At 44.4% G+C, this 22,100-nt stretch overlaps 1 protein-coding gene across 3 annotated transcripts in view; it reads right to left on the bottom strand.

Annotated features, from left to right (window-relative positions):
- Positions 1-22,100, bottom strand: part of LOC137384651 (uncharacterized) — a 134,222-nt gene that overhangs the window by 86,869 nt on the left and 25,253 nt on the right. For all 3 annotated transcript variants that reach the window (XM_068058846.1, XM_068058847.1, XM_068058848.1), the window contains 2 exons: positions 19,392-19,574; positions 9,837-9,962 (listed from right to left, as the gene is read on the bottom strand). In XM_068058846.1, the coding sequence (XP_067914947.1) occupies positions 9,837-9,962; positions 19,392-19,574 (309 nt within the window). The remainder of the gene's footprint in view (positions 1-9,836; positions 9,963-19,391; positions 19,575-22,100) is intronic.

Genomic DNA, 22,100 nt, shown 5'->3' with positions numbered 1-22,100 from the left:
TAAAATAGCTCTGTGTGGTTATAACAGTGTTGCTGTAGCCTCACTAGTGGCTAGTCAGCGATTTCCAGTCAACAACACTGGGTTCGATGGCACTTCACAGCCTGTCATCTCAATACAGAATATTTGTAATTTTTCATTGAAGAACTTACTATGCCATAGGAAAATAAATTGGGGGAGGAAAATGGTTCTTCATTGTCTATTTTTTTCCTCCAACAGCTCCTAGAAGTACTTCAGTCCTGCCTTCCTAAAGCATGGCTTCAACTGGCTGATCTCATCCTACCAACTGTAGTGACTTTTACTACCAGGTGTAGTGATGGCTGGTTTCCTGAGAAAGGTTTAGGGCCTTTATTTTGCTTATCAATCTAAAATTTCTGCTACCACCAAGTCGGAGTATCTAAACCTTCCTATTTTATATTAAGCTTGCTCGTTGCTTTGTTTGCTTTTCCTGATTTATGCCAGGACTGTATTTGAGACTTTCCTGCAAAGCATGGGTACTGCTCGGCACTGCATCTTCACCCTCCTCCTCTGACAAACTGTGCTGTTCCAGCACTTCTCCCTCTCCAAGGTCCATATCTCTCTGGAGGGCCATGTTATGGAGAGTGCAGCTGGCCACCACAATGCACAACACCCTTGAGGGGATATTCTGGAGGGTGCCTCCCGACTGGTCAAAGCATCGGAACTGCATCCTCAAAAGTCCGTTGGCCTACTCGTAGGTGGTCCTAGCTGTAGCGCCTCTGTGCCTCCGTTGCAGGGTTATGCAAAGGTGTCAAAAGCCATCTTGTCAATGGATATCCCTTATCCCCTAGCAGCCATCTACAGATTCCCACTGGTACTATGAAGAGCTGCAGCACCTGCAATTGCCAAAGGATGAAGACGTCATGGCAACTGCCAGGCCAGTGTATGCACACCTGCCTAAAGCACTTGTGGTGCCAGACCAGCAACGTTTAGGGAGCAGAAATCCTTCCTATTGATAAATATCCCTGGCTCCTCACTCGGTGCCTTGATAGCCACATGGGTACAATCGATGAACCCCGGCACCTGAGGGAATCCAGCAATGGAGGAAAATCCCACTGCCCTCTGTGCCTGCGTTGCCCCATCTATTGGAAACTCTATGTACTCCCCTGCCCTCTCAAACAGGCCATCTGTGACCTGCCTTATGCAAAGAGGTGCTGCCATCTGAGAAATGCCACCAAAGGCCACTTCCTATCCTTGGAATGAGACTGATGCAAAGATGTTCAAAGCCACTGTGACTTTGATAGCTACTTGGCAGGGAATGCCCACGAGACTTGCCAGGCCTGAAGCGATCCTTATGAGGGCACACAGGTCAGAAACCATCTACCTGGATAAGTGAAGCCTCCTACAGCACTGAATCGCTGACATATCGAGGTAGCTTATTCTTCGTCAGTACATCCTGTGTTGGGGGTATCGCCTTCATTGCCTTCCCACCTCTGGTTCCTTTCCTGTGCTGCTCCTCATTGCTACTCATCCCTGTCTCAGAGTAGCTCATTCCCATTGCCAAATCTGTCCTTGCTTGCTGTTGGCTCATCTGTCAAGGCTTCCCAGATACCCCTTTTGCCCCGTGATCCTGCCGATTTGCTACCCCCAAATTGCCCCAGTGCTCGCAGTTGAAATGGAGCTCTACTAATGCACTGCATGAGGGCCTCTCTGGGCCTTCCTCCTTTTATGCTGCCTAATGCTTATTTCCTGTGGCCACGACTTGCTCCCTGCTGCGTTGCTGCCACCTCCTGATGGACATGTTTGAGAATCTTCATGGTGCCCGTGCCTCCTTTCCAAAATAGTAAACTGACCTCAATGAGCTGTTAACTAGCTCATTTGCATTATCAATTGCTCATCAGCCCTTTTCTGGTGGGTTGCCAGGTCCCACTTCCCGTTGCGGTGTCAAAATTTACACACATTTGTACCACACCGGGAAGCCAGCACACCGCTTGGCGGTGCAAAACTTTAGGCCACCCACCTCCATTCCTGTCCCCATAGTGCAACGAAAATTTGGCCCTCTGTGTCTACTCTATCAAAACCTTTCATAATTTTAAATACCTTTATTAGGTCAGCCTTTAGCCTTCTCTTTTCAAGAAAAGGAGAGCTGGCCTGTTCATCCTTTTCTGATAGGTATAACCTCATATTTCAGGTATCATTATTGTAAATTTTTTGTACCCTCTCCAGTGCCTCTATATCCTTTTTATAATATGGTGACCAGAAATGTACACAATACTCCAAGTGTGGTCTGACTGTTTCCATATAACTTTAGCATAACTTCTCTACTTTTCAATTCTATCCCTCTAGAAATAAAAAGGCTTTTTATGGCCTTATTACCCTGCATTGCTACTTCTAGTGATTTGTGTATTTGTACTCCCAGGCCCCCTTGCTCCTTTACCACATTTAGATTCTTACTTTACAGATAATATGTGGACTCGTTATTTTTCTTCTCAAAATGTAATAGCTCAAATTTATCTGTGCCCATTCAGCAAGTTTATTAATGCCTTCTTGTAATTTGTTGCAGTCCTCCTCAGTATTGACAATCCCCACCACTCCCCCTGCCACTGAGCAATTTGGTGTCTTCCACAAATTTAGAAATTGTGTTTTTGCATCCAAAGTCTAAGTCATTAACATAAATTGTGAACAACAGTCGTCCCAACACATCCTAGACCCCACTTTAGATACCCTTTACTCCTACTCTCTGTTTTCCATTCAGCAGCTAGCTTGCTATTTGTTCTGCTACTTGTCTCCTGACTCTGCATGCTCTGACTGTATTCAACAGTCTATTATGTGGCACCTTACCAAAGGCCTTTTGGAAATCTAGATAAATTACATCTACTACATGCGTACATACGAACATACAAATTAGGAGCAGGAATAGGCCACTCAATCCCTTCAGCCTGCTCCGCCATTCATAAGTTCATGGCTGAACTGATTACTCCACATTTCCACCTATCCCAGATAACCTTTCACCCCCTTGCTTATCAAGAATCTATCTACTCTGCCTTAAAAATATTCAAAGACTTTGCTTCTGCCGCCTTTTGAGGAAGAGAATTCCATAGACTCACAACCCTCTGAGAGAAAAGATTTCTCCTCATCTCTGTCTTAAATGGGCGCCCCCTAATTTTTAAACAGTGACCCTCGTTCTAGATTCTCCCACAAGTGGAAAAATCCTTTCACATCCACCCTGTCAAGACGCCTCAGGATCTTATATGTTTCAATCAAGTCGCCTCTTACTCTTCTAAATTCCAGCGGATATAAGCCTAACCTGTCCAATCTTTCCTCATAAGACAGCCCACCCATTCCAGGTATTAGTCTAGTAAACCTTCTCTGTACTGCCTCCAAAGTATTTACATCCTTCCTTAAATAAGGAGACCAGTACAGTACACAATACTCCTGATGTGGCCTCACCAATGCCCTGTATAGCTGAAGCATAACCTCCCTACTTTTGTATTCAATTCTCCTTACGATAAACGATAACATTCTGTTAGCTTTCCTAATTATGTGCTGTACCTGCATACTAACCTTTTGCGATTCATGCACTAGGACACCCAGATCCCTCTTGTTCACTCTCTCTACTATCCCTTGAAAGAATTCAATAAGGTTGGTCAAGCAAGATTTTCCCTTTTGAAATTGATTATTATATTTTTGGTTTCTGGATGTTTTTCTATTTTCTCCTTGAGCAGGTATTCCTACCACTGAAGTTAAGCTGACTGGTCTATTGTCCCCTGGATGTGTTCTGTCTCCCTTCTTCAATATAGGTATAACATTAGCTATCCGTCAATCATCTGGAACTACACCTATCTCTAATGGTTATTAAATATGTGTAATAGTGCCACTTCTATCTCTTCTCTAGATTCTTTTATTCCCATTCCCTAAAAATCAGCTTTTCTCCAATCTATTACCCTGGTATTTGTCATGCTTATGTCTTCCTCAATTATTATCTTAAAGCATAGTAATTTATAATCACTATTGCCTCGATGTTCCTCTACTTTTACTTCTCTTATCTACTTTGGTTCATTCCCCATTACTAAATCCAGTAGCAAAAACTCCCTTGTTAGGCTTCTTACATACTGGGTTAGAAAAGAGACCTGTACACATTGGAGGAACCCCGTTCCCTTATCCCTATTGCCTAACTCTTCAGCCAATTAGTTTAAAGGTAGTTGAAATCCTCCATAATTATTATTTAATGTTTCTTACTGATTTCCCTAATTTGGTTGCATATTTCTTCCTTCACCTCCCTTCCACTATTAGGTGGTCTGTATACTGCACCTATTAATGAGATTTTTTTTATTCATTCATGAAATATGAGCAATGCTGGCAAGGCCAATATTTATTGCCTATCCTAATTGCCCTTGAGTAAGTCATGGTGAGCCACCATCTTGAACTGCTGCAGTCCATCTGGTGTAGGTACACTCACAGTGCTGTTAGGAAGGGAGTTCCAGGATTTTGATCCAGCAACAGTGAAGGAACGGAGATATGTTCCAAGTCAGTATGGTGTGTGACTTGGAGGGGAGCTTGCAGGTGTTGGCGTTCCAATGCATCTGCTTCCCTTATCTTTCTAGGTGGGAGAGGTCACGGGTTTGGAAGGTGCTGTTGAAGGTGGTGTGGTGAGTTGTTGCAGTGCATCTTGTAGATGGTACACACTGTTGCCACTGTGCGTCGGTGGTGGAAGGAGTGAATATTTAAAGTGGTGCCTGGGGTGCCGATCAAGCAGGCTACTTTGTCCTGGATGGTTGAGCTTCATGAGTGTTGTTGGAGCTGCACTCATCCAGGCAAGTGGAGAGTATTCCATCACACTCCTGACTTGTGCCTTGTATATGGTGGACAGGCTTTGGGGAGTCAGGAAGTGAGTTAGTCGCCACAGGATTCCTAGCCTCTGACCTGCTCTTGTAGCCACTGTATTTATATGGCTGGTCCAGCTAAATTTCTGGTTAATGGTAACCCTCCAGGATGTTAATGGTGGAGGATTTAGCAATGGTATTGCCATTGAATGTCGATTTATATGTTGTCCAATTCTTGCTACATGTGGGCTCGGACTACTTCAGTATCTGTGGAGTCGCGAATGGGGCTGAGCATTGTGCAATCATCAGCAAACATCCCTACTTCTGACCTTATGACTGGAGGAAGGTCATTGATGAAGCAGCTGAAGATGGTTGGTCCTAGGACACTACCCTGAGGAACTCCAACAGCAATGTCCTGAGGCTGAGAGAATTGGTCTGTAACAACCACAACCATCTTCCTTTGTGTTAGGTATGGCTCCAACCAGGAGAGTTTTGCTCTGATTTCCATAGACTCCAGTTTTGATAGGGCTGCTTGATGGCATACTCGGTCAAATGCTGCCTTGATGTCAAGGGCAGTCACTCTCACCTCACCTCTGGAGTTCAGCTCTTTTGTCCGTGTTTAGACCAAGGCTGTAATGAGGTCAGGAGCCGAGTATCGCTGAGCAGGTTATTGCTGAGTAAGTGCTGCTTTATAGCACTGTCGACGACTCCTTGCATCACTTTGCTGATGATTGAGAATAGACTGTTGGGGTGGTAATTGGTCGGGTTGGATTTGTCCTGCTTTTTGTGTACAGGCATACCTGGGCAATTTTCCACATTGTTGGGTAGATGCCAGAGCTGTAGCTGTACTGGAACAGCTTGACTAGGGGCACGGCTAGTTCTGTAACACAAGTCTTCAGTACTATTGCCAGAATGTTGTCAGGGCCCATAGCCTTTGCTGTATCTATTGCATTCAGCTATTTCTTGATAGCACGTGGCGTGAATTGAATTGGCTGAAGACCGCATCTGTGATCTCCTCTCAGGAGGAGACGGAAATGGATCATCCACTCAGCACTTCTGGCTGAAGATGGATGCAAATGCTTCAGCCTTGACTTTTGCACTGACATGCTAGGCTCCCCCATCATTGATGATGGGGATATTTGTGGAGCCACCTCCTCCGGTTATTTGTTTAATTGTCCACCACCAGTCACAACTGAATGTGGCAGGACTGCAGAGCTTTGATCTGATCCATTGGTTGTGAGATCACTTAACTCTGTCTATCGCATGCTGCTTCCACTGTTTAGCATGCATGTAGTCCTGTGTTGTAGCTTCACCAGGCTGGCACCTCATTTTTAGGTATGCCTGGTGCTGCTCCTGGCATGCCATCCTGCACTCTTCATGGTTGATTCCTTGGCTTGATGGTAATGGTAGAGTGAGGGATATGCCAGGCCATTAGATTACAGGTTGTGGTTGAATACAATTCTGCTGCTGTTGATGGCCCTCTGTTCCTTATGGGTGCCGCGTTTTGAGCTGATAGATCTGTTCTGACCCTATCCCATTTAGTATGGTTGTAGTGCCATATCATCTGTGGGAAGAAAGGACATTGTCTCCACAAGAACATGTGGTGGTCAGTCCTACCAATACTGCGACAACCAGATTGGTGAGGACGAGGTCAAGTAGGTTTTTCCCTCTTATTGGTTGCCTCACCACCTGTTGCAGGCCCAGTCTGGCAGACATGTCCTTAAGGACTCAGCCAGCTCAGTCAGTAGTGGGATTGATCCTTATTATCTTTTATCTCTAGCCACTTATGTTCTGTTTCTGTCTTACTGATGACTGTATCATTTTATTTTTAGTGAAATTATGGTATCGCTAATAAGTACAGCTATTCCACCTCCCCTTTTACCCTCTCTATCTTTTCTAAATATGTTATACCCGGTAATGTTTAATTCCTGCTCCTGATTTTTCCATAGCCATATCTCATAATCCCGCGTATATCTGGTTCATCGCAATGTATTACTACCTTCAGTTCCGCTATTTTATTATGGATACTGAGCATTGCTGTACAGACAGCTTGACTTATTTTTAATAGTTGTTCTTCTCACTTTATTTTTAACCATCATTTTACATTCCTGTTCTATAACTACTTATTCCCTGGGCAGTTATGGCCGCGCTTAGTTTAGTCTGTCCTACGCTCTCCGTTCCTGTTTCATTTATATTTAGGCTTGTTTCATCCCTTGTTAGTCCCACCCCTGCCTTACTAGTTTAAAACATTTTCCACCTCCTGATTTACTCCTTCTGCTAGCATGCAGGTCCCATCCATCGATACAGCTCCTTCCTGTACCAATACAGGTGTCAGTGTCCCGTGAAAAGAAACCCCTCTTTCCCACACCAGCCCTTTAATCACTTGTTAATTCTCCTGAATTGTCAGTTCCTATGCCAATTTGCACACGGATCAGACAGTAATCCAGAGATTATTACCTTTGAAGTCCTGCTTTTAAATTTAGCTCTTAACTCCTCATAGGACCTCCTCTCTGTTTCCACCTATGCCAACTATTCCAACGTTGACCATGACAATTGAATCCTCCTCTTCTTTCTAAATTCCTCTCCAGCCGCCTCAAGGTATCCCTTACCCTGGCATTGGGTAGGCAACAGAGCCTTTGGGACTCTCATTCATGGCTGCATAGGATGCTATCGAATCCCCTAATTATAGAATCCCCTATTGCTACTACATTTCTGTTTTATTTCTCCCATTCTGGGCCATAGTGCTTTGGTCTCCATTGTGGCTATCCTCCCCTAAGATTTTTTCTCTGTCCTCATGGGTAGCGAGTGCGTCGTACCTGTTCAACAGACAGTGTCTGTGGAACCTCTTTCTCAACCTCCCGAGTCCCCTGACAGTCCCACCCTCCTTTTCCTGAACCGGTGCTTTCTCTGGGGTGTGACGGCATTCCGGATAAAACTATCCAGAAATTCCTCCCACTCCCTTATGTTTTGGAGTGTCTCTAACTCGTGCTCTAGCTCAATGATTCCGAGCCGGAGTGACAGAAGGCAGAGACATTTCCTGCAGGTGTGGAATGTGGGACAGTCTCACTGACCAGGAACTCCCATAAACCACAGTCCTGATGTGGCTCCGGTGTCAAATTTTATTCGAGTTACGCTCCTGTGAAGGAAGCACCTTGGGACATTTCACTCCTTTAAAGGTGCTGTATAAATACAAGTTGTTGTTGTCAGTTCATGCACTGATTCTGGATACTGTGACCACTGCATCAGTGCCAAAGCAGAAGCATTCTGCACTGACACCCCCGTGTAAACGCAGTGTAAATCGTCAACACCAGAGGTGGATCGGAATCAGTCTCTACAGACCTTTCCATCTGTCTAGAGTGGTTCCTATAAAAATAATCTGTAATTAGTTAAACATTACAATGCACTTAATTGAAACTGGCTGCGATTTGCAGGCTGCTGAGACTGGGACTGCACTTGTCCCTTAGTATGTCTGGAGTGGGCCTTTTAAAAAATTCTCTGGCTGTTCAAAGGTCAGAAGCATTTTGGTCTTTTTTATTTTTAGAGCACATTTTTAGTCTGGTTTTTGTAAATAATTTGTGTTGGTATTTTTTATGAAAACTATACACAGAAGGGTTTTTTTTTGTTAGTCCTAACAGTAGGTGTTCCTGCAGAACCTAGAATAGCTGAATATTGCTGCTATCTCACAATCTCAGGTTTTATAAGGGCATAACTATGTTAGATGTTCAGGAGGTTCTTTTCTCAGAGAATAACACTTGGGTGTGAAGGCTCCAACTGACTCCAAAGTGAAGCCGGGTGATCCTCCTCACTCCCCGCACTCCGCTTCATTTGTGCCAGCTCAGACCTGACTCCAGATTCAGACTCCAATTTACTCAAGAACTAAATGTTGGTGCGATATGAAACTACTTCATGTTGAGGCTGCCTTTGAAATGTAAACAATCCCAGAACAATGACTTGAACCCGTGACAGTAGCTCCATCACTTGTGCAAAGCATTCGGAAGCCATTGCCCACTCTCGCAGCAGCAGAAATTGCAGTCACTCTGTATCAACTTTCAACCCATGCCATCATTCTATCAGTCCTGTAGAATCACAGAATTGTTATAGTGCAGAATGGGGCCATTCGGCCCATCGTGTCTGCAGCAGCTCTCTGAAAGAGCAATTCACTTAGTGCCATTCCCCTGCCTTCTCCCCGTAACATTCTTCCTTTTCATATAACTGTCTAATTTGCTTTTGAATGCTTCAATTGAACCTGTCTCCACCACACTCTCAGGCAGCGCATTCCAGACCTTAACCACTCGCTGCGTGAAAAAGTTTTTCCTCATATCACTTTTGCTTCTCTTACCAAATACTTTAAATCTGTGCCCTCTCGTTCTCAATCCTTTCACAAGTGGGAACAGTTTCTCTCCATCTACTCTGTCTCGATCCCTCATGATTTTGAATATCTCTATCAAATCACCTCACAGCCTTCACTTCTCCAAGGAAAACAGTCCTAACTTCTCCAATCTATCTTCATAACTGAAATTCCTCATCCTTGGAACCATTCTTGTGAATCTTTTCTGCACTCTCACCAATACCCTCACATCTTTCTTAAAGATGTGAAAGAAATATAGGTATATTGAAAAAAGGGAGAAAGGCTTGCCTTGTATTCCTTTGCGTATGGGAGATTGAAGACATGATCAAGGTGTTTAAAATGTTAAAATGATTTGATAGGTTAGTAATGGAAAAACTATTTCCTCTGGAAAATGAGAGCAAGGTTATTCAGGAGTGAAATCAGGAAGCACTTTTTCACACAAAGGGTAGTGGAAATCTGGAACTCTCTCCCCCTAAAATTGGAGTCAATTGGAGCTTTCAAGTTGGAGATTTATACATCTTTGTTGGGTAAGGGTATTAAACAATTTGGAACTAAGGTAGGTAAATGGGTTGAGGCACAAATCAGACATGATCTAATTGAATCATAGAACAGGCCTGATAGGCTGAATGACCTCCTTCTGTTCTTAATGTCCCTGTGTTACTAGGATCCTGACAGATGCACCTTGTTAATTGTCTTGGACTCTCACTAACCTTGGTTTGCAGCGTTTTAATCTCAGTTGACAGGTTATTAATATGCTGACGAAGGCACTGGTTTTCCTCCTGAATTTGCTCCAGCTGGATTCGATCCTTATTCAGGCACATGGTTAGTTCCATCAGCTAAGATAAAAATTAATACACAGGTGACAAAAGGATTGAAACATAAAACTTCATTATCGCAGCAGTAATAATCTTTAGCAAGCTTGCAACTGATGAAGTTATGGATTTCCTGTAGCAGTTTATAAAATATTTTGTGGCAGCCTTGTCTCAGTTGGTAGCACTCTGAGACAGAAGGATATGGGTTCAAACTTGCTCCACAGAAACACAGAAATGCCAGCCCAGTCCTGAGGGAGTGCTGCTCTGTCAGAGGTGCCATCTTTCAAAAGAGATAGTAAACTGAGGCCTGGTCTTTATGTATAAATGTAAAATATCCGATGGGATAAAAAGGGCAAGACTGGGCGGATACAGGGTGTTCAGGAAAGATAGGGAACCAAAGTAAGGAGGACAGTTGTTAATATTGATTAAGGAGAATATTAAAGTGTTGGAGAGAGAGGATGTCCTGGAGGGGTCGAGGACAGAATCTATTTGATTAGAGTTAAGAAACAATAGAGGTATCATAACAGAATGGGTGTATTCTATAGCCCACCAATTGATGAGACAGATATAGAAGAGCAAAGTTGCAGGGAAATTACAAAGAAGAGTAAAAAGTATAGAGTAAGTGATAATGGGAGACTTTAATTATCCTAAAATAGAGTGGGATAGTAATAATGTGAAGGGAAAGAGTTTCTGAAGTTTGTTCGGGAGAACTTTCTTGATCAGTATGTTTCAGCCCAACAAGTAAGGAGGCATTGCTGGATCACCTGACTCACCTGGGGCGTGAGGTGGGTCAAATGGATCAAGTGTCTGTAGGGGAACATTTAGGGAATAGTGATCATAGTATCATAAGATTTAGGTTAGCTATGGAAAAGGACAAGGAGCAATCCAGAGTAAAAAATACTTAATTGGGGAAGGGCCAATTTCAGTGAGGTCAGAACCAATCTGTCCCAGGTAAATTGCAATCAAAGATTGATAGACAAAACTGTAATGCAACAACAGGCTGACTTGAAAGAGGAGATGGTTTGGGTACAGTCAAGGTATGAAGGTAAAGGTAGGGCAACCAAAGCTAGAGCTCCCTGGATGAGGAAAGACATAGACAATAAGATGAAGCAGAAAAAGGGCGTGTATGACAGGTGTCAGGTAGATAATACAAGTGAGAACCATGCTGAATATAGAAAGTTCAGAGGGGAAGTAAAAAAGGAGATAAGAGAGGCCTGGATTTTATAATGGTGGCAAGATGAAAAAACGGCGGCTTGCTCATCTTCCGTGCGATGGGTCATTTGCTTCCCGCGGGCACTACCTCCCTCTCCTCCCAATCACATGGAGGGGGCGGGCTGTCCGTCACCAGCAATGACGTCAGCTGCTTGTGTGCAGGCGCCTGACGCCATTTATAAAGCAGTTGTTCTGCTTAGAGCAGAGAAGGTTGAGAGGAGATTTGATAGAGGCATTCAAAATCATGAGGGGTCTGGACAGAGTAGATAGGGAGAAACTATTCCCATTGGCAGAAAGGTCAAGAATCAGAGGCCAACGGTGACATGAGGAAAAACCTTTAAATGCAACAAGTGGTTAAGATTCGGAATGCACTGCCTGAGGGTGTGGTGGAGACAGATTCAATCGTGGCTTTCAAAGGGAATTGGATAAGCACCTGAAGAGAAAATATTGGCAGGGCTATAGGAAAAGGGCAGGGAGTGGCACTAGCTGAGTTGCTCTTGCAGAGAGCCGGCACAGATACGATGGGCAGAATGGCCTCTTTCTGTGCTGTAACCACTCCATGATTCTATAGCACTATGCAAAGAAGAGCAGGGAAGTTCTCCCAATGTCCGAGCCGACATTTCTCCCTTAACAAACTCCAATGAAAACCAATTATCCCAAGTTTTGTTTGCAGGAGCTTGCTGTGTGCACATGACTAGTTACATAGCCAACAGAACAACAGTGAATCTCCTTTCCCAAAGCACAGGCTTGCGATTACTATATTGTTTTATCTTGTAATGTAACCCACACACCTACCAACAAAACACTTGTGCAATAATTTCTGCTTTTAATACATAACTATAAATAGAGTCATAGAGTTATACAGCACAGAAACAGGCCCTTTGGCCCATCGTGTCTGTACCAGCCATGAAGCACCTAACTATTCTAATCCCTTTTTCCGGCACTTGGCCCGTAGCCTTGTATGCTATGGCATTTCAAGTGCTCATCTAAATACTTCTTAAATGTTGTGAGGGTTCCTGCCTCTACCACCCCTTCAGGCAGTGCGTTCCAGATTCCAACCACCCTCTGGGTGAAAATATTTTTCCTCAAATCCCCTCTAAAGGGGATTTAAGGCCCCTTACCTTAAATTTATTCCCCCTGGTTATTGACACCTCCGCTAACAGAAAAAGTTTCTTCCTATCTAATCTATCAATGCCTCGCATAATTTTGTATACCTCAATCAGGTCCCCCCTCAGCCTTCTCTGCTCTAAGGAAAACAACCCTAGCCTATCCAGTCTCTCTTCAAAGCTGAAATGCACCAGCACAGGCAACATCCTGGTGAATCTCCTCTGCACCCTCTCCAGTGCAATCACATTCTTCCTATAGTGTGGTGCCCAGAACTGTACACAGTACTCCAGCTGTGGCCTAACTAGCATTTTATACAGCTCCATCATAACCTCCCTGCTCTTATATTCTATGCCACGGCTAATAAAGGCAAGTATCCCATATGCCTTCCGAACCACCTTATCGACCTGTGCTGCTGCCTTCAGTGATCTATGGACAAGTACACCAAGGTCCCTCTGACCCTCTGTACTTCCTAGGGTCCTACCATCCATTGTATATTCCCTTGTCTTGTTAGTCCTCCCAAAATGCATCACCTCACACTTCTCAGGATTAAATTCCATTTGTCGCTGCTCTGCCCATCTTACCAGCCCATCTATATCGTCCTGTAATATAAGGCTTTCCTCGCTATTTACGACACCACCAATTTTCGTTTCATCTGCGGACTTACTGATCACACCTCCTATTCTTTTTCTTCTTTCTTTTGGGCCTCCTTATCTCGAGAGACAATCGATACGCGCCTGGAGGTGGTCAGTGGTTTGTGAAGCAGCGCCTGGAGTGGCTATAAAGGCCAATTCTAGAGCGACAGGCTCTTCCACAGGTGCTGCAGAGAAATTTGTTTGTCGGGGCTGTTGCACAGTTGGCTCTCCCCTTGCGCCTCTGTCTTTTTTCCTGCCAACTACTAAGTCTCTTCGACTCGCCACATTTTAGCCCCGCCTTTATGGCTGTCCGCCAGCTCTGGCGAACGCTGGCAACTGACTCCCACGACTTGTGATCAATTTCACAGGACTTCATGTCGCATTTGCAGACGTCTTTAAAGCGGAGACATGGACGGCTGGTGGGTCTGATACCAGTAGCGCGCTCGCTGTACAATGTGTCTTTGGGGATCCTGCCATCTTCCATGCGGCTCACATGGCCAAGCCATCCGCCGCTGACTCAGTAGTGTGTACAAGCTGGGGATGTTGGCCGCCTCGAGGACTTCTGTGTTGGAGATACGGTCCTGCCACCTGATGCCAAGTATTCTCCGGAGGCAGCGAAGATGGAATGAATTGAGACGTCGTTCTTGGCTGATATACGTTGTCCAGGCCTCGCTGCCATAGAGCAAGGTACTGAGGACACAGGCTTGATACACTCGAACTTTTGTGTTCCGTGTCAGTGCGCCATTTTCCCGTACTCTCTTGGCCAGTCTGGACATAGCAGTGGAAGCCTTTCCCATGCGCTTGTTGATTTCTGCATCTAGAGACAGGTTACTGGTGATAGTTGAGCCTAGGTAGGTGAACTCTTGAACCACTTCCAGAGCGTGGTCGCCAATATTGATGGATGGAGCATTTCTGACGTCCTGCCCCATGATGTTCGTTTTCTTGAGGCTGATGGTTAGGCCAAATTCATTGCAGGCAGCCGCAAACCTGTCGATGAGACTCTGCAGGCACTCTTCAGTGTGAGATGTTAAAGCAGCATCGTCAGCAAAGAGGAGTTCCCTGATGAGGACTTTCCGTACTTTGGACTTCGCTCTTAGATGGGCAAGGTTGAACAACCTGCCCCCTGATCTTGTGTGGAGGAAAATTCCTTCTTCGGAGGACTTGAACGCATGTGAAAGCAGCAGGGAGAAGAAAATCCCAAAAAGTGTATATTCACCTACATTCACGTCTAAATCATTAATGTACACTACAAACAGCAAGGGTCCCAGCATTGATACCTGCGGTCCACCACTGGTCACAAGCTTCCACTCGCAAAAACAACCCTCGACCATCACCCTTTGCCTCCTGCCACTAAGCCAATTTTGGATCCAATTTGCCAAATTGCCCTGGATCCCATGGGCTCTTACCTTCTTAACCAATCTCCCATGCGGGACCTTATCAAAAGCCTTACTGAAGTCCATACATCAACTGCTTTACCCTTATCTACACATTTAGTCACCGCCTTCAAAAATTCAATCAAGTTTGTTAGACACAATCTCCCCCTGATAAAGCCATGCTGACTATCCCTGATTAATCTCTGTCCCTCAGAATTTTTTCCAATAGTTTCCCTACCACAGATGTTAGACACCGACCTATAATTACCCGGTTTATCCCTGCTACCCTTCTTGAATAATGGTACCACATTCACTGTCCTCCAGCCCTCTGGTACCTCTCCTGTGGCCAGAGAGGATTTGAAAATTTGTGTCAGAGCCTCTGCTATCTCCTCCCTTGCCTCACATAGCAGCTGGGATACATCTCATCAGGGCCAGGGGATTTATCCATTTTTAAGCCTGCTAAAACAGCTAATACTTCCTCCCTTTCAATACTAACATGTTCAACAATCCCCCTCCCTGATCTCTACATCTACATCATCCTTCTCCATAGTGAACACAGATGAAAAGTAATCATTTGAAACCTCACCTATGTCCTCCGGCTCCACACTCAGATTGCCACTTTGGTCCCGAATGGGCTCTACTGTTTCCCTGGATATCCTCTTGCCTTTAATATACTGATAAAACGCCTTGGAATTTTCCTTTATCTTGCCCGCCAGTGTTATTTCATGTCCCCTCTTCGCTCTCCTAATTACTTTTTTAAGTACTCCCCTACACTTTCTATACTCCTCTGGTGCCTCTGCTGTTTTCAGCGCTCTGAATCCGCCATAAGCCTCCTTTTTTTTCCTGATCCAATCCTCTATATCCCTGGACATCCAGGGTTCCCTGGACTTGTTGGTCCTACCCTTCACCTTAATGGGAACATGTTGGCCCTGAACTCCAACTATTTCCTCTTTGAATGACTCCCACTAAACTTTCCTACAAGTAGCTGCTCCCAGTCCACTTTGGCCTGATCCTGTTTTTTCATATTGAAATCGGCCTTCCCCCAATTCAGTACCTTTATTTCCAGTCCATCTTTGTCCTTTTCCATAACTACATTAAATCTTACAGAGTTATGGTCACTATTCCTGAAATACTCCCCCACTGACACTTTTACCACTTGTCCAGCTTCATTCCCTAAGATTAGGTCCAGTACTGCCCTTTCTCTTGTAGGACTTTCTAGGTGCTGGCTCAAAAAGCTCTGCTGTATGCATTTTAAGAATTCTGCCCCCTTTAAGCCTTTTGTTCTAAGACTATCCCAGTTGATATTGGGGAAGTTGAAATCCCCTACTATTATTCTTCTTTTGGGCCTCCTTATCTCGAGAGACAATGGATACACGCCTGGAGGTGGTCAGTGGTTTGTGAAGCAGCGCCTGGAGTGGCTATAAAGGCCAATTCTGGAGTGACAGGCTCTTCCACAGGTGCTGCAGAGAAATTTGTTTGTTGGGGCTGTTGCACAGTTGGCTCTCCCCTTGCGCCTCTGTCTTTTTTCCTGCCAACTACTAAGTCTCTTCGACTCGCCACAATTTAGCCCTGTCTTTATGGCTGCCCGCCAGCTCTGGCGAATGCTGGCAACTGACTCCCACGACTTGTGATCAATGTCACACGATTTCATGTCGCGTTTGCAGACGTCTTTATAAAAACGGAGACATGGACGGCCGGTGGGTCTGATACCAGTGGCGAGCTCGCTGTACAATGTGTCTTTGGGGATCCTGCCATCTTCCATGCGGCTCACATGGCCAAGCCATCTCAAGCGCCGCTGACTCAGTAGTGTGTATAAGCTGGGGGTGTTGGCCGCTTCAAGGACTTCTGTGTTGGAGATATAGTCCTGCCACCTGATGCCAAGTATTCTCCGAAGGCAGCGAAGATGGAATGAATTGAGACGTCGCTCTTGGCTGGCATACGTTGTCCAGGCCTCGCTGCCGTAGAGCAAGGTACTGAGGACACAGGCCTGATACACTCGGACTTTTGTGTTCCGTGTCAGTGCGCCATTTTCCCACACTCTCTTGGCCAGTCTGGACATAGCAGTGGAAGCCTTACCCATGCGCTTGTTGATTTCTGCATCTAGAGACAGGTTACTGGTGATAGTTGAGCCTAGGTAGGTGAACTCTTGAACCACTTCCAGAGCGTGGTCGCCAATATTGATGGATGGAGCATTTCTGACATCCTGCCCCATGATGTTCGTTTTCTTGAGGCTGATGGTTAGGCCAAATTCATTGCAGGCAGACGCAAACCTGTCGATGAGACTCTGCAGGCATTCTTCAGTGTGACATGTTAAAGCAGCATCGTCAGCAAAGAGGAGTTCTCTGATGAGGACTTTCCGTACTTTGGACTTCGCTCTTAGACGGGCAAGGTTGAACAACCTGCCCCCTGATCTTGTGTGGAGGAAAATTCCTTCTTCAGAGGATTTGAACGCATGTGAAAGCAGCAGGGAGAAGAAAATCCCAAAAAGTGTGGGTGCGAGAACACAGCCCTGTTTCACACCAGTCAGGATGGGAAAGGGCTCTGATGAGGAGCCACCATGTTGAATTGTGCCTTTCATATTGTCATGGAATGAGGTGATGATACTTAGTAGCTTTGGTGGACATCCGATCTTTTCTAGTAGTCTGAAGAGACCACGTCTGCTGACGAGGTCAAAGGCCTATTATTACCCTATTATTTTTACACCTCTCTGAAATTTGCCTCCATATCTGTTCCTCTATCTCTCCCTGACTGTCTGGAGGCCTGTAGTACACTCCCAGCCAAGTGATTACCCCCTTTTTGTTTTTAAGTTCTACCCATATGGCCTCATTTGAGGATCCTTCTAAGATATCATCCCTCCTTACTGCAGTAATTGACTTTTTGATCAACAGTGCAATGCCACCTCCTCTTTTACCCCCTCCCATGCCACACATAAAGATTCTATACCCTGGAATATTGAGCTGCCAGTCCTGCCCCTCCCTCAACCATGTCTCTGTGATAGCAATAATATCATATTCCCATGTGCTAATCAACGCCCTCAATTCTTCTGCCTTATTTGTAAGACTCGTTGTATTAAAATAGATGCAATCCAGCCTTGCATTATTCGCTTGTGCCTTAACAGGTCTATATTTGCCCTGCCTTCCAGACTGACTCTGTTTCTCTTCTATATTTGACTGTACATTACCCCCTAATGTACCTCCACTCTGTATCCCATCCCCCTGCCAAATTAGTTTAACCCCCCCCACCCCACAACAACACTAGCAAACCTCCCTGCAAGGCTATTGGTCCCATTTGGTTCAGGTGTAACTTGTCCAACTTGTACAGGTCCCACCTTTGCCAGAAACAGACCCAGTGATCCATTAAACCAAAGCCCTCCCTCCTGCACCATCTCCTCAGCCACGCATTCATCTGCTCTATCCTCCTATTCCTATACTCACTAGCACGTGGCACCGGGAGTATTCCAGAGATTACAAACTTTGAGGTCCTGCTTTTTAATCTGCTACCTAACTCCCTAAATTCTTGTTGCAGGACCTCATCCCTCTTTTTACCTATGTCATTGGTACCAAAGTGGACCACGACCTCTGACTGATCACCCTACCCCTGCAGAATGTCCTGCAAGCCGCTGCGTGACATCCTTGACCTTCGCACCAGGGAAGCAACATACCATCCTGGAGACACATCTGCGGCCACAGAAACGCCTGTCTCTACCCCTTACAATAGAATACCCTGTCACTATAGCCCTTCCACTCCTTTTCCTTCCCTCCTGTGCAGCCGAGCCACCTGTGGCTACAAGGGAAATTTGGTCACCTTTCAAATTGTGCAAATTAATGACTTAAATAACCCGGATCATAATCCCATTGCCATTTGGAAGTTTTACTTCTGATGGAAAGTCCGAATTGGAAAATTACAATGTGAAACACCCAAGGAACATCCTTCCCAAAGTGAATAGTGGATGATCAGTAAATTCAAACTAAACTGAATAAAGCAGAGATTAAATCAAGAAATTGCCCAGAGGGGGTTTAATTAAAACTTTTGGCAATAGTGTAAATCGGTCGACATCGGATTGGTTGCCCATTATACACCTCTCCCGATTTTCCCAATTTGAAGTCAATGGAAACGAAGATGTAAAAGGTGTATAATGGGAGGCCAGTCACATATTCATTTTAAGACACTAAAATGTTTTCTTAGCCAGTGGAATTAGTATAGATGCATTTTTGATTAAGCACAATTAAAGCACAGTTGAAAGATCGATTCACAAGTGTATATCCTAATGTTGCATAAATTTGTTTAACTAATTTAAAGCCATAATCTGAATTTTGGTTGCAAACTTGACTCAAAATGTTGCCTTGGCACCTGGGTATTAATTTACATTATTGACATGGACCAGTTTGATTTGACTCAGATGTTCATGAATTGCTCTAAAATAAACAGATTAGAAATCTATTGACCAGGTATTTAGACTGTCCACATTGAACGTGATAGCAATTCAGTGTGTTTTCAGTGATGTTTTTATAGTAATTCTTGGGTTCAGTTCATTAAAAAAATCTAAAAACAGTAGTGAGACTTATGTCTATTTGTTTAACCGTAGAGCTAACAAATGGAAAGAAGGACTCTGGGCACCACACTATAGGATGGATGTCAAGGTCTTCGAGAGGATGCAGAGGGGATTTACTGGAATGGTACCAAGGTTGAGGAACTTCAATTAGGTGGAGGTACTGGAGAAGTTGGGATTGTTCTCCTTAGAGCATAAAAGGTTAAGGGGAGATTTAATAGTGGCATTCAAAATCATGTAGGATTTTGATAGAGTAAATAAGGAGAAACAGTTTCTACTGGCAGGAAGGTCAGTAACCCAGAGGACTGGCAAAGACCGAGAGGTGGGAAGAAGGGAATTTGTATTTTATGCAGCACGTTATTATGATTTGGAAAACACTGCCTGAAAGGGTGGTGACAGCAGATTCAATAGCAACTTTAAAAAGGGCATTTGAAAAACACTTGAGCAGGAGAAAAATGGGGAAAGAGCAGGGGAGTGGGACCAATTGGACAGCTCTTTCAGAGAGGTGCCACAGGCACGATGGGCCAAATGGCCTCCGTCTGTGCTGTAAGATTTTATGATGATATGAGTTACAGCTTACGTTTTGATTGTAGGTTTGTTCGGTTTGTCTCTGGTACTGTCTCATTTCAGCTTCATTAGCCTCACGGATTTTCTGAAGCATCTTCAGGGCGCCACCGTCATCACTTGGCCTTCTCAACTTTTCTTCCAGTTCCTGAATCAAAGCATCTGCTTGAGCAGCCTTCTCTCTCATGCATATCATCTCCTGAAAACACAGTGTAAACAGTTACTGGGAAAAGCGCTCCACCAAATGGCTGCCTGACAATAAACTCACGATTCGAGCACTTTTTTATAAACACATTTGGCTCTTTAAAATGATTGGGTTTCGAAGTATAATTCACAAGAGGCCGAGGAGTGATCAGTGTTTCAAAAGTTGTACTTAATTATTATTTGGAAGTGCCTGCCTGTATCTTTAAGCAGATTGAAGTAAAGATCAATAAAGGTGCTGCCCTAGACAGACTAGAATTTGGGCACATTTAATGGTGGCATTGCATGATTGCATCCCATGACTGAATTTTAAAAACCTTCACATGAATGATTTGAAATCAGAGTGATTTCAGTATTCGTAATGAGTGTGTTGCTTTTGCATCAGGCGAGATGTGCTACCACTGAGCCATGGCTATCACCCAATTAGAAGACTGTAAGTTGTCCTAATGTCTATTCTTAAGTTAGCGTCATAAACTATGAGGGAGAATCTCAGGCCATTTATCAATGTCATCGGAACCCTGAAATGTGTAGAGAGAAAGGACTGCTGACCCAGAGAGAGCTCGATCCTGACAGTGGCTGCCTGGAAGTGTTCCATTCCCCAGCACTAAAATCTTCTCCTTCAGCAGCACAAAAAATCGCAATTCTCATGAGATAATCTTGTTTTTTTGATACCCCAACAACAGCCCAGCATGTTGAGGAGACTGCAGTTATCACCGAACCCCAGCTTTAACCTCACCCACCTGGTACGTTCAGATCAAACACCTGTTTTACAGTTCCTTCTCCCTCCCTTTCTCACGTTTTCTACAACAGTCACTAACACTTCAACAGTACTTGGAGATAAGCTGTAAAGCACTTTGGGACATCTCAAAGTTGGGAAAGGTGCTATATAAATGCAAGTTCTTTCTTTCCTTTGATGTTAAAGGAGAGTAAAATTGATTGTAAAAAGGGCACTATTTCTGGAGAGCTACAGTAATGCTGAACTGGCACAAGAAGGATTGAGAGAACTACATACCATGTCCAGCACTCCTTACTTCGCATTGATGTACTATATTGCATTTCTAACAGACACTACTTTTATCCCTCTTATCTCATTAAAAGTCTAGAAGTATTAACCTGCTGGGGCTGTGGTGTACTGTCGTAATCAAATTTTATTGATTACAACATTGTGGTGGGAAGTCTCTGGGGTAGTTCTTTAAGGAAAATAGACTTGGCTGTCTATTAGAGCAGCAGCTCAGAGCTGGATTTATACAATATTAAACAGTTCCCTCAGCACACATCACATTGGTATAGTTTAGTTTAGAGATACAGCACTGAAACAGGCCCTTCGGCCCACTGAGTCTGTGCCGACCATCAATCACCCATTTACACTAATCCTACACTAATTCCATATTCCTACCACATCCCCACCTGTCCCTATATTTCCCTACCACCTACCTATACTATGGGCAATTTATAATGGCCAATTTACCTATCAACCAGCAAGTCTTTGGCATGTGGGAGGAAACCGGAGCACCCAGAGGAAACCCACGCAGACACAGGGAGAACTTGCAAACTCCACACAGGCAGTACCCAGAATTGAACCCGGGTCGCTGGAGCTGTGAGGCTGCGGTGCTAACCACTGCGCCACTGTGCTGCCCTGATAGTGCTGATTGTATTCTGTAACAATCAAATGCTTAACTTGATTAAGTTCACTATTCCAAACCAGTAAACTTAAAGAAGTCATCCAATAAAAAAATCACTTTAACTTGCACTCTCTTGGCAGCTACATCTTGAGATGCTTACAATGACATCAAACTAATTTATAGGTTTTTAATCTCAGCTGCAGGTTCAGTTAAAATGGGATGAAATTCCATTCTTCTATAAGAAAGGATTTGGAGCTGTAACCGACAGCAACAGTAGAGCCATGCACAGGGCCCCAAATTCAGTATCAGGTGAATGTTGAGAGCTGGGGTTCGTTGGGATTTGCTGGGATCCACTTGCCTCCCCACACCGCCCCCACCCTGCTGTATGAACCCTACTTGCCAGCAAGCTCCATGTAGAAGCTGGGCGATTTTCTATCACAGCAAACTAACAACCTGCAGTAGATGACCACTTACCTCACGCAGCTCCCCATTTACACTTAAATGACACTCGAACCTGGGTACAATTCATGTTCTCCAAACCATGGCCTTGGGCGGGCAGTCAATATGGCACCTGCTTTAAGTCCAACTGCAAATCTCTCTTTATAATGTCAACTATGGTTCAGTGATAGCACTCTAACCTCTAACTTAAGAGGTTGTAGGTTCAAGCCCCACTCCAGAGACTTGAGCATATACTCTAGACTGACACTCCAGTGAAGTACTGAGGGAGTGCTGCACTGTCATAGGTGGCCATTTTGGATGAGATTTGGATGTAAAAGATTCTCTTGCATTATTTGAAGAAGAGCAGTGGATTTCTCCTGACAGTCTGGTCATGGTTTATCCCTCAACCAACATTAATAGATTATCTAGTCATTTAACTCATTGTTTTTTGTGGGACCTTGCTG

This window comes from Heterodontus francisci, chromosome 27 (genome assembly GCF_036365525.1).
Source record: "Heterodontus francisci isolate sHetFra1 chromosome 27, sHetFra1.hap1, whole genome shotgun sequence".
In the NCBI taxonomy this organism is placed as follows: domain Eukaryota; kingdom Metazoa; phylum Chordata; class Chondrichthyes; order Heterodontiformes; family Heterodontidae; genus Heterodontus; species Heterodontus francisci.
The sequence above is the reverse complement of the archived record's forward strand: the minus strand, read 5'-3'. Positions and strand labels throughout refer to the sequence as shown.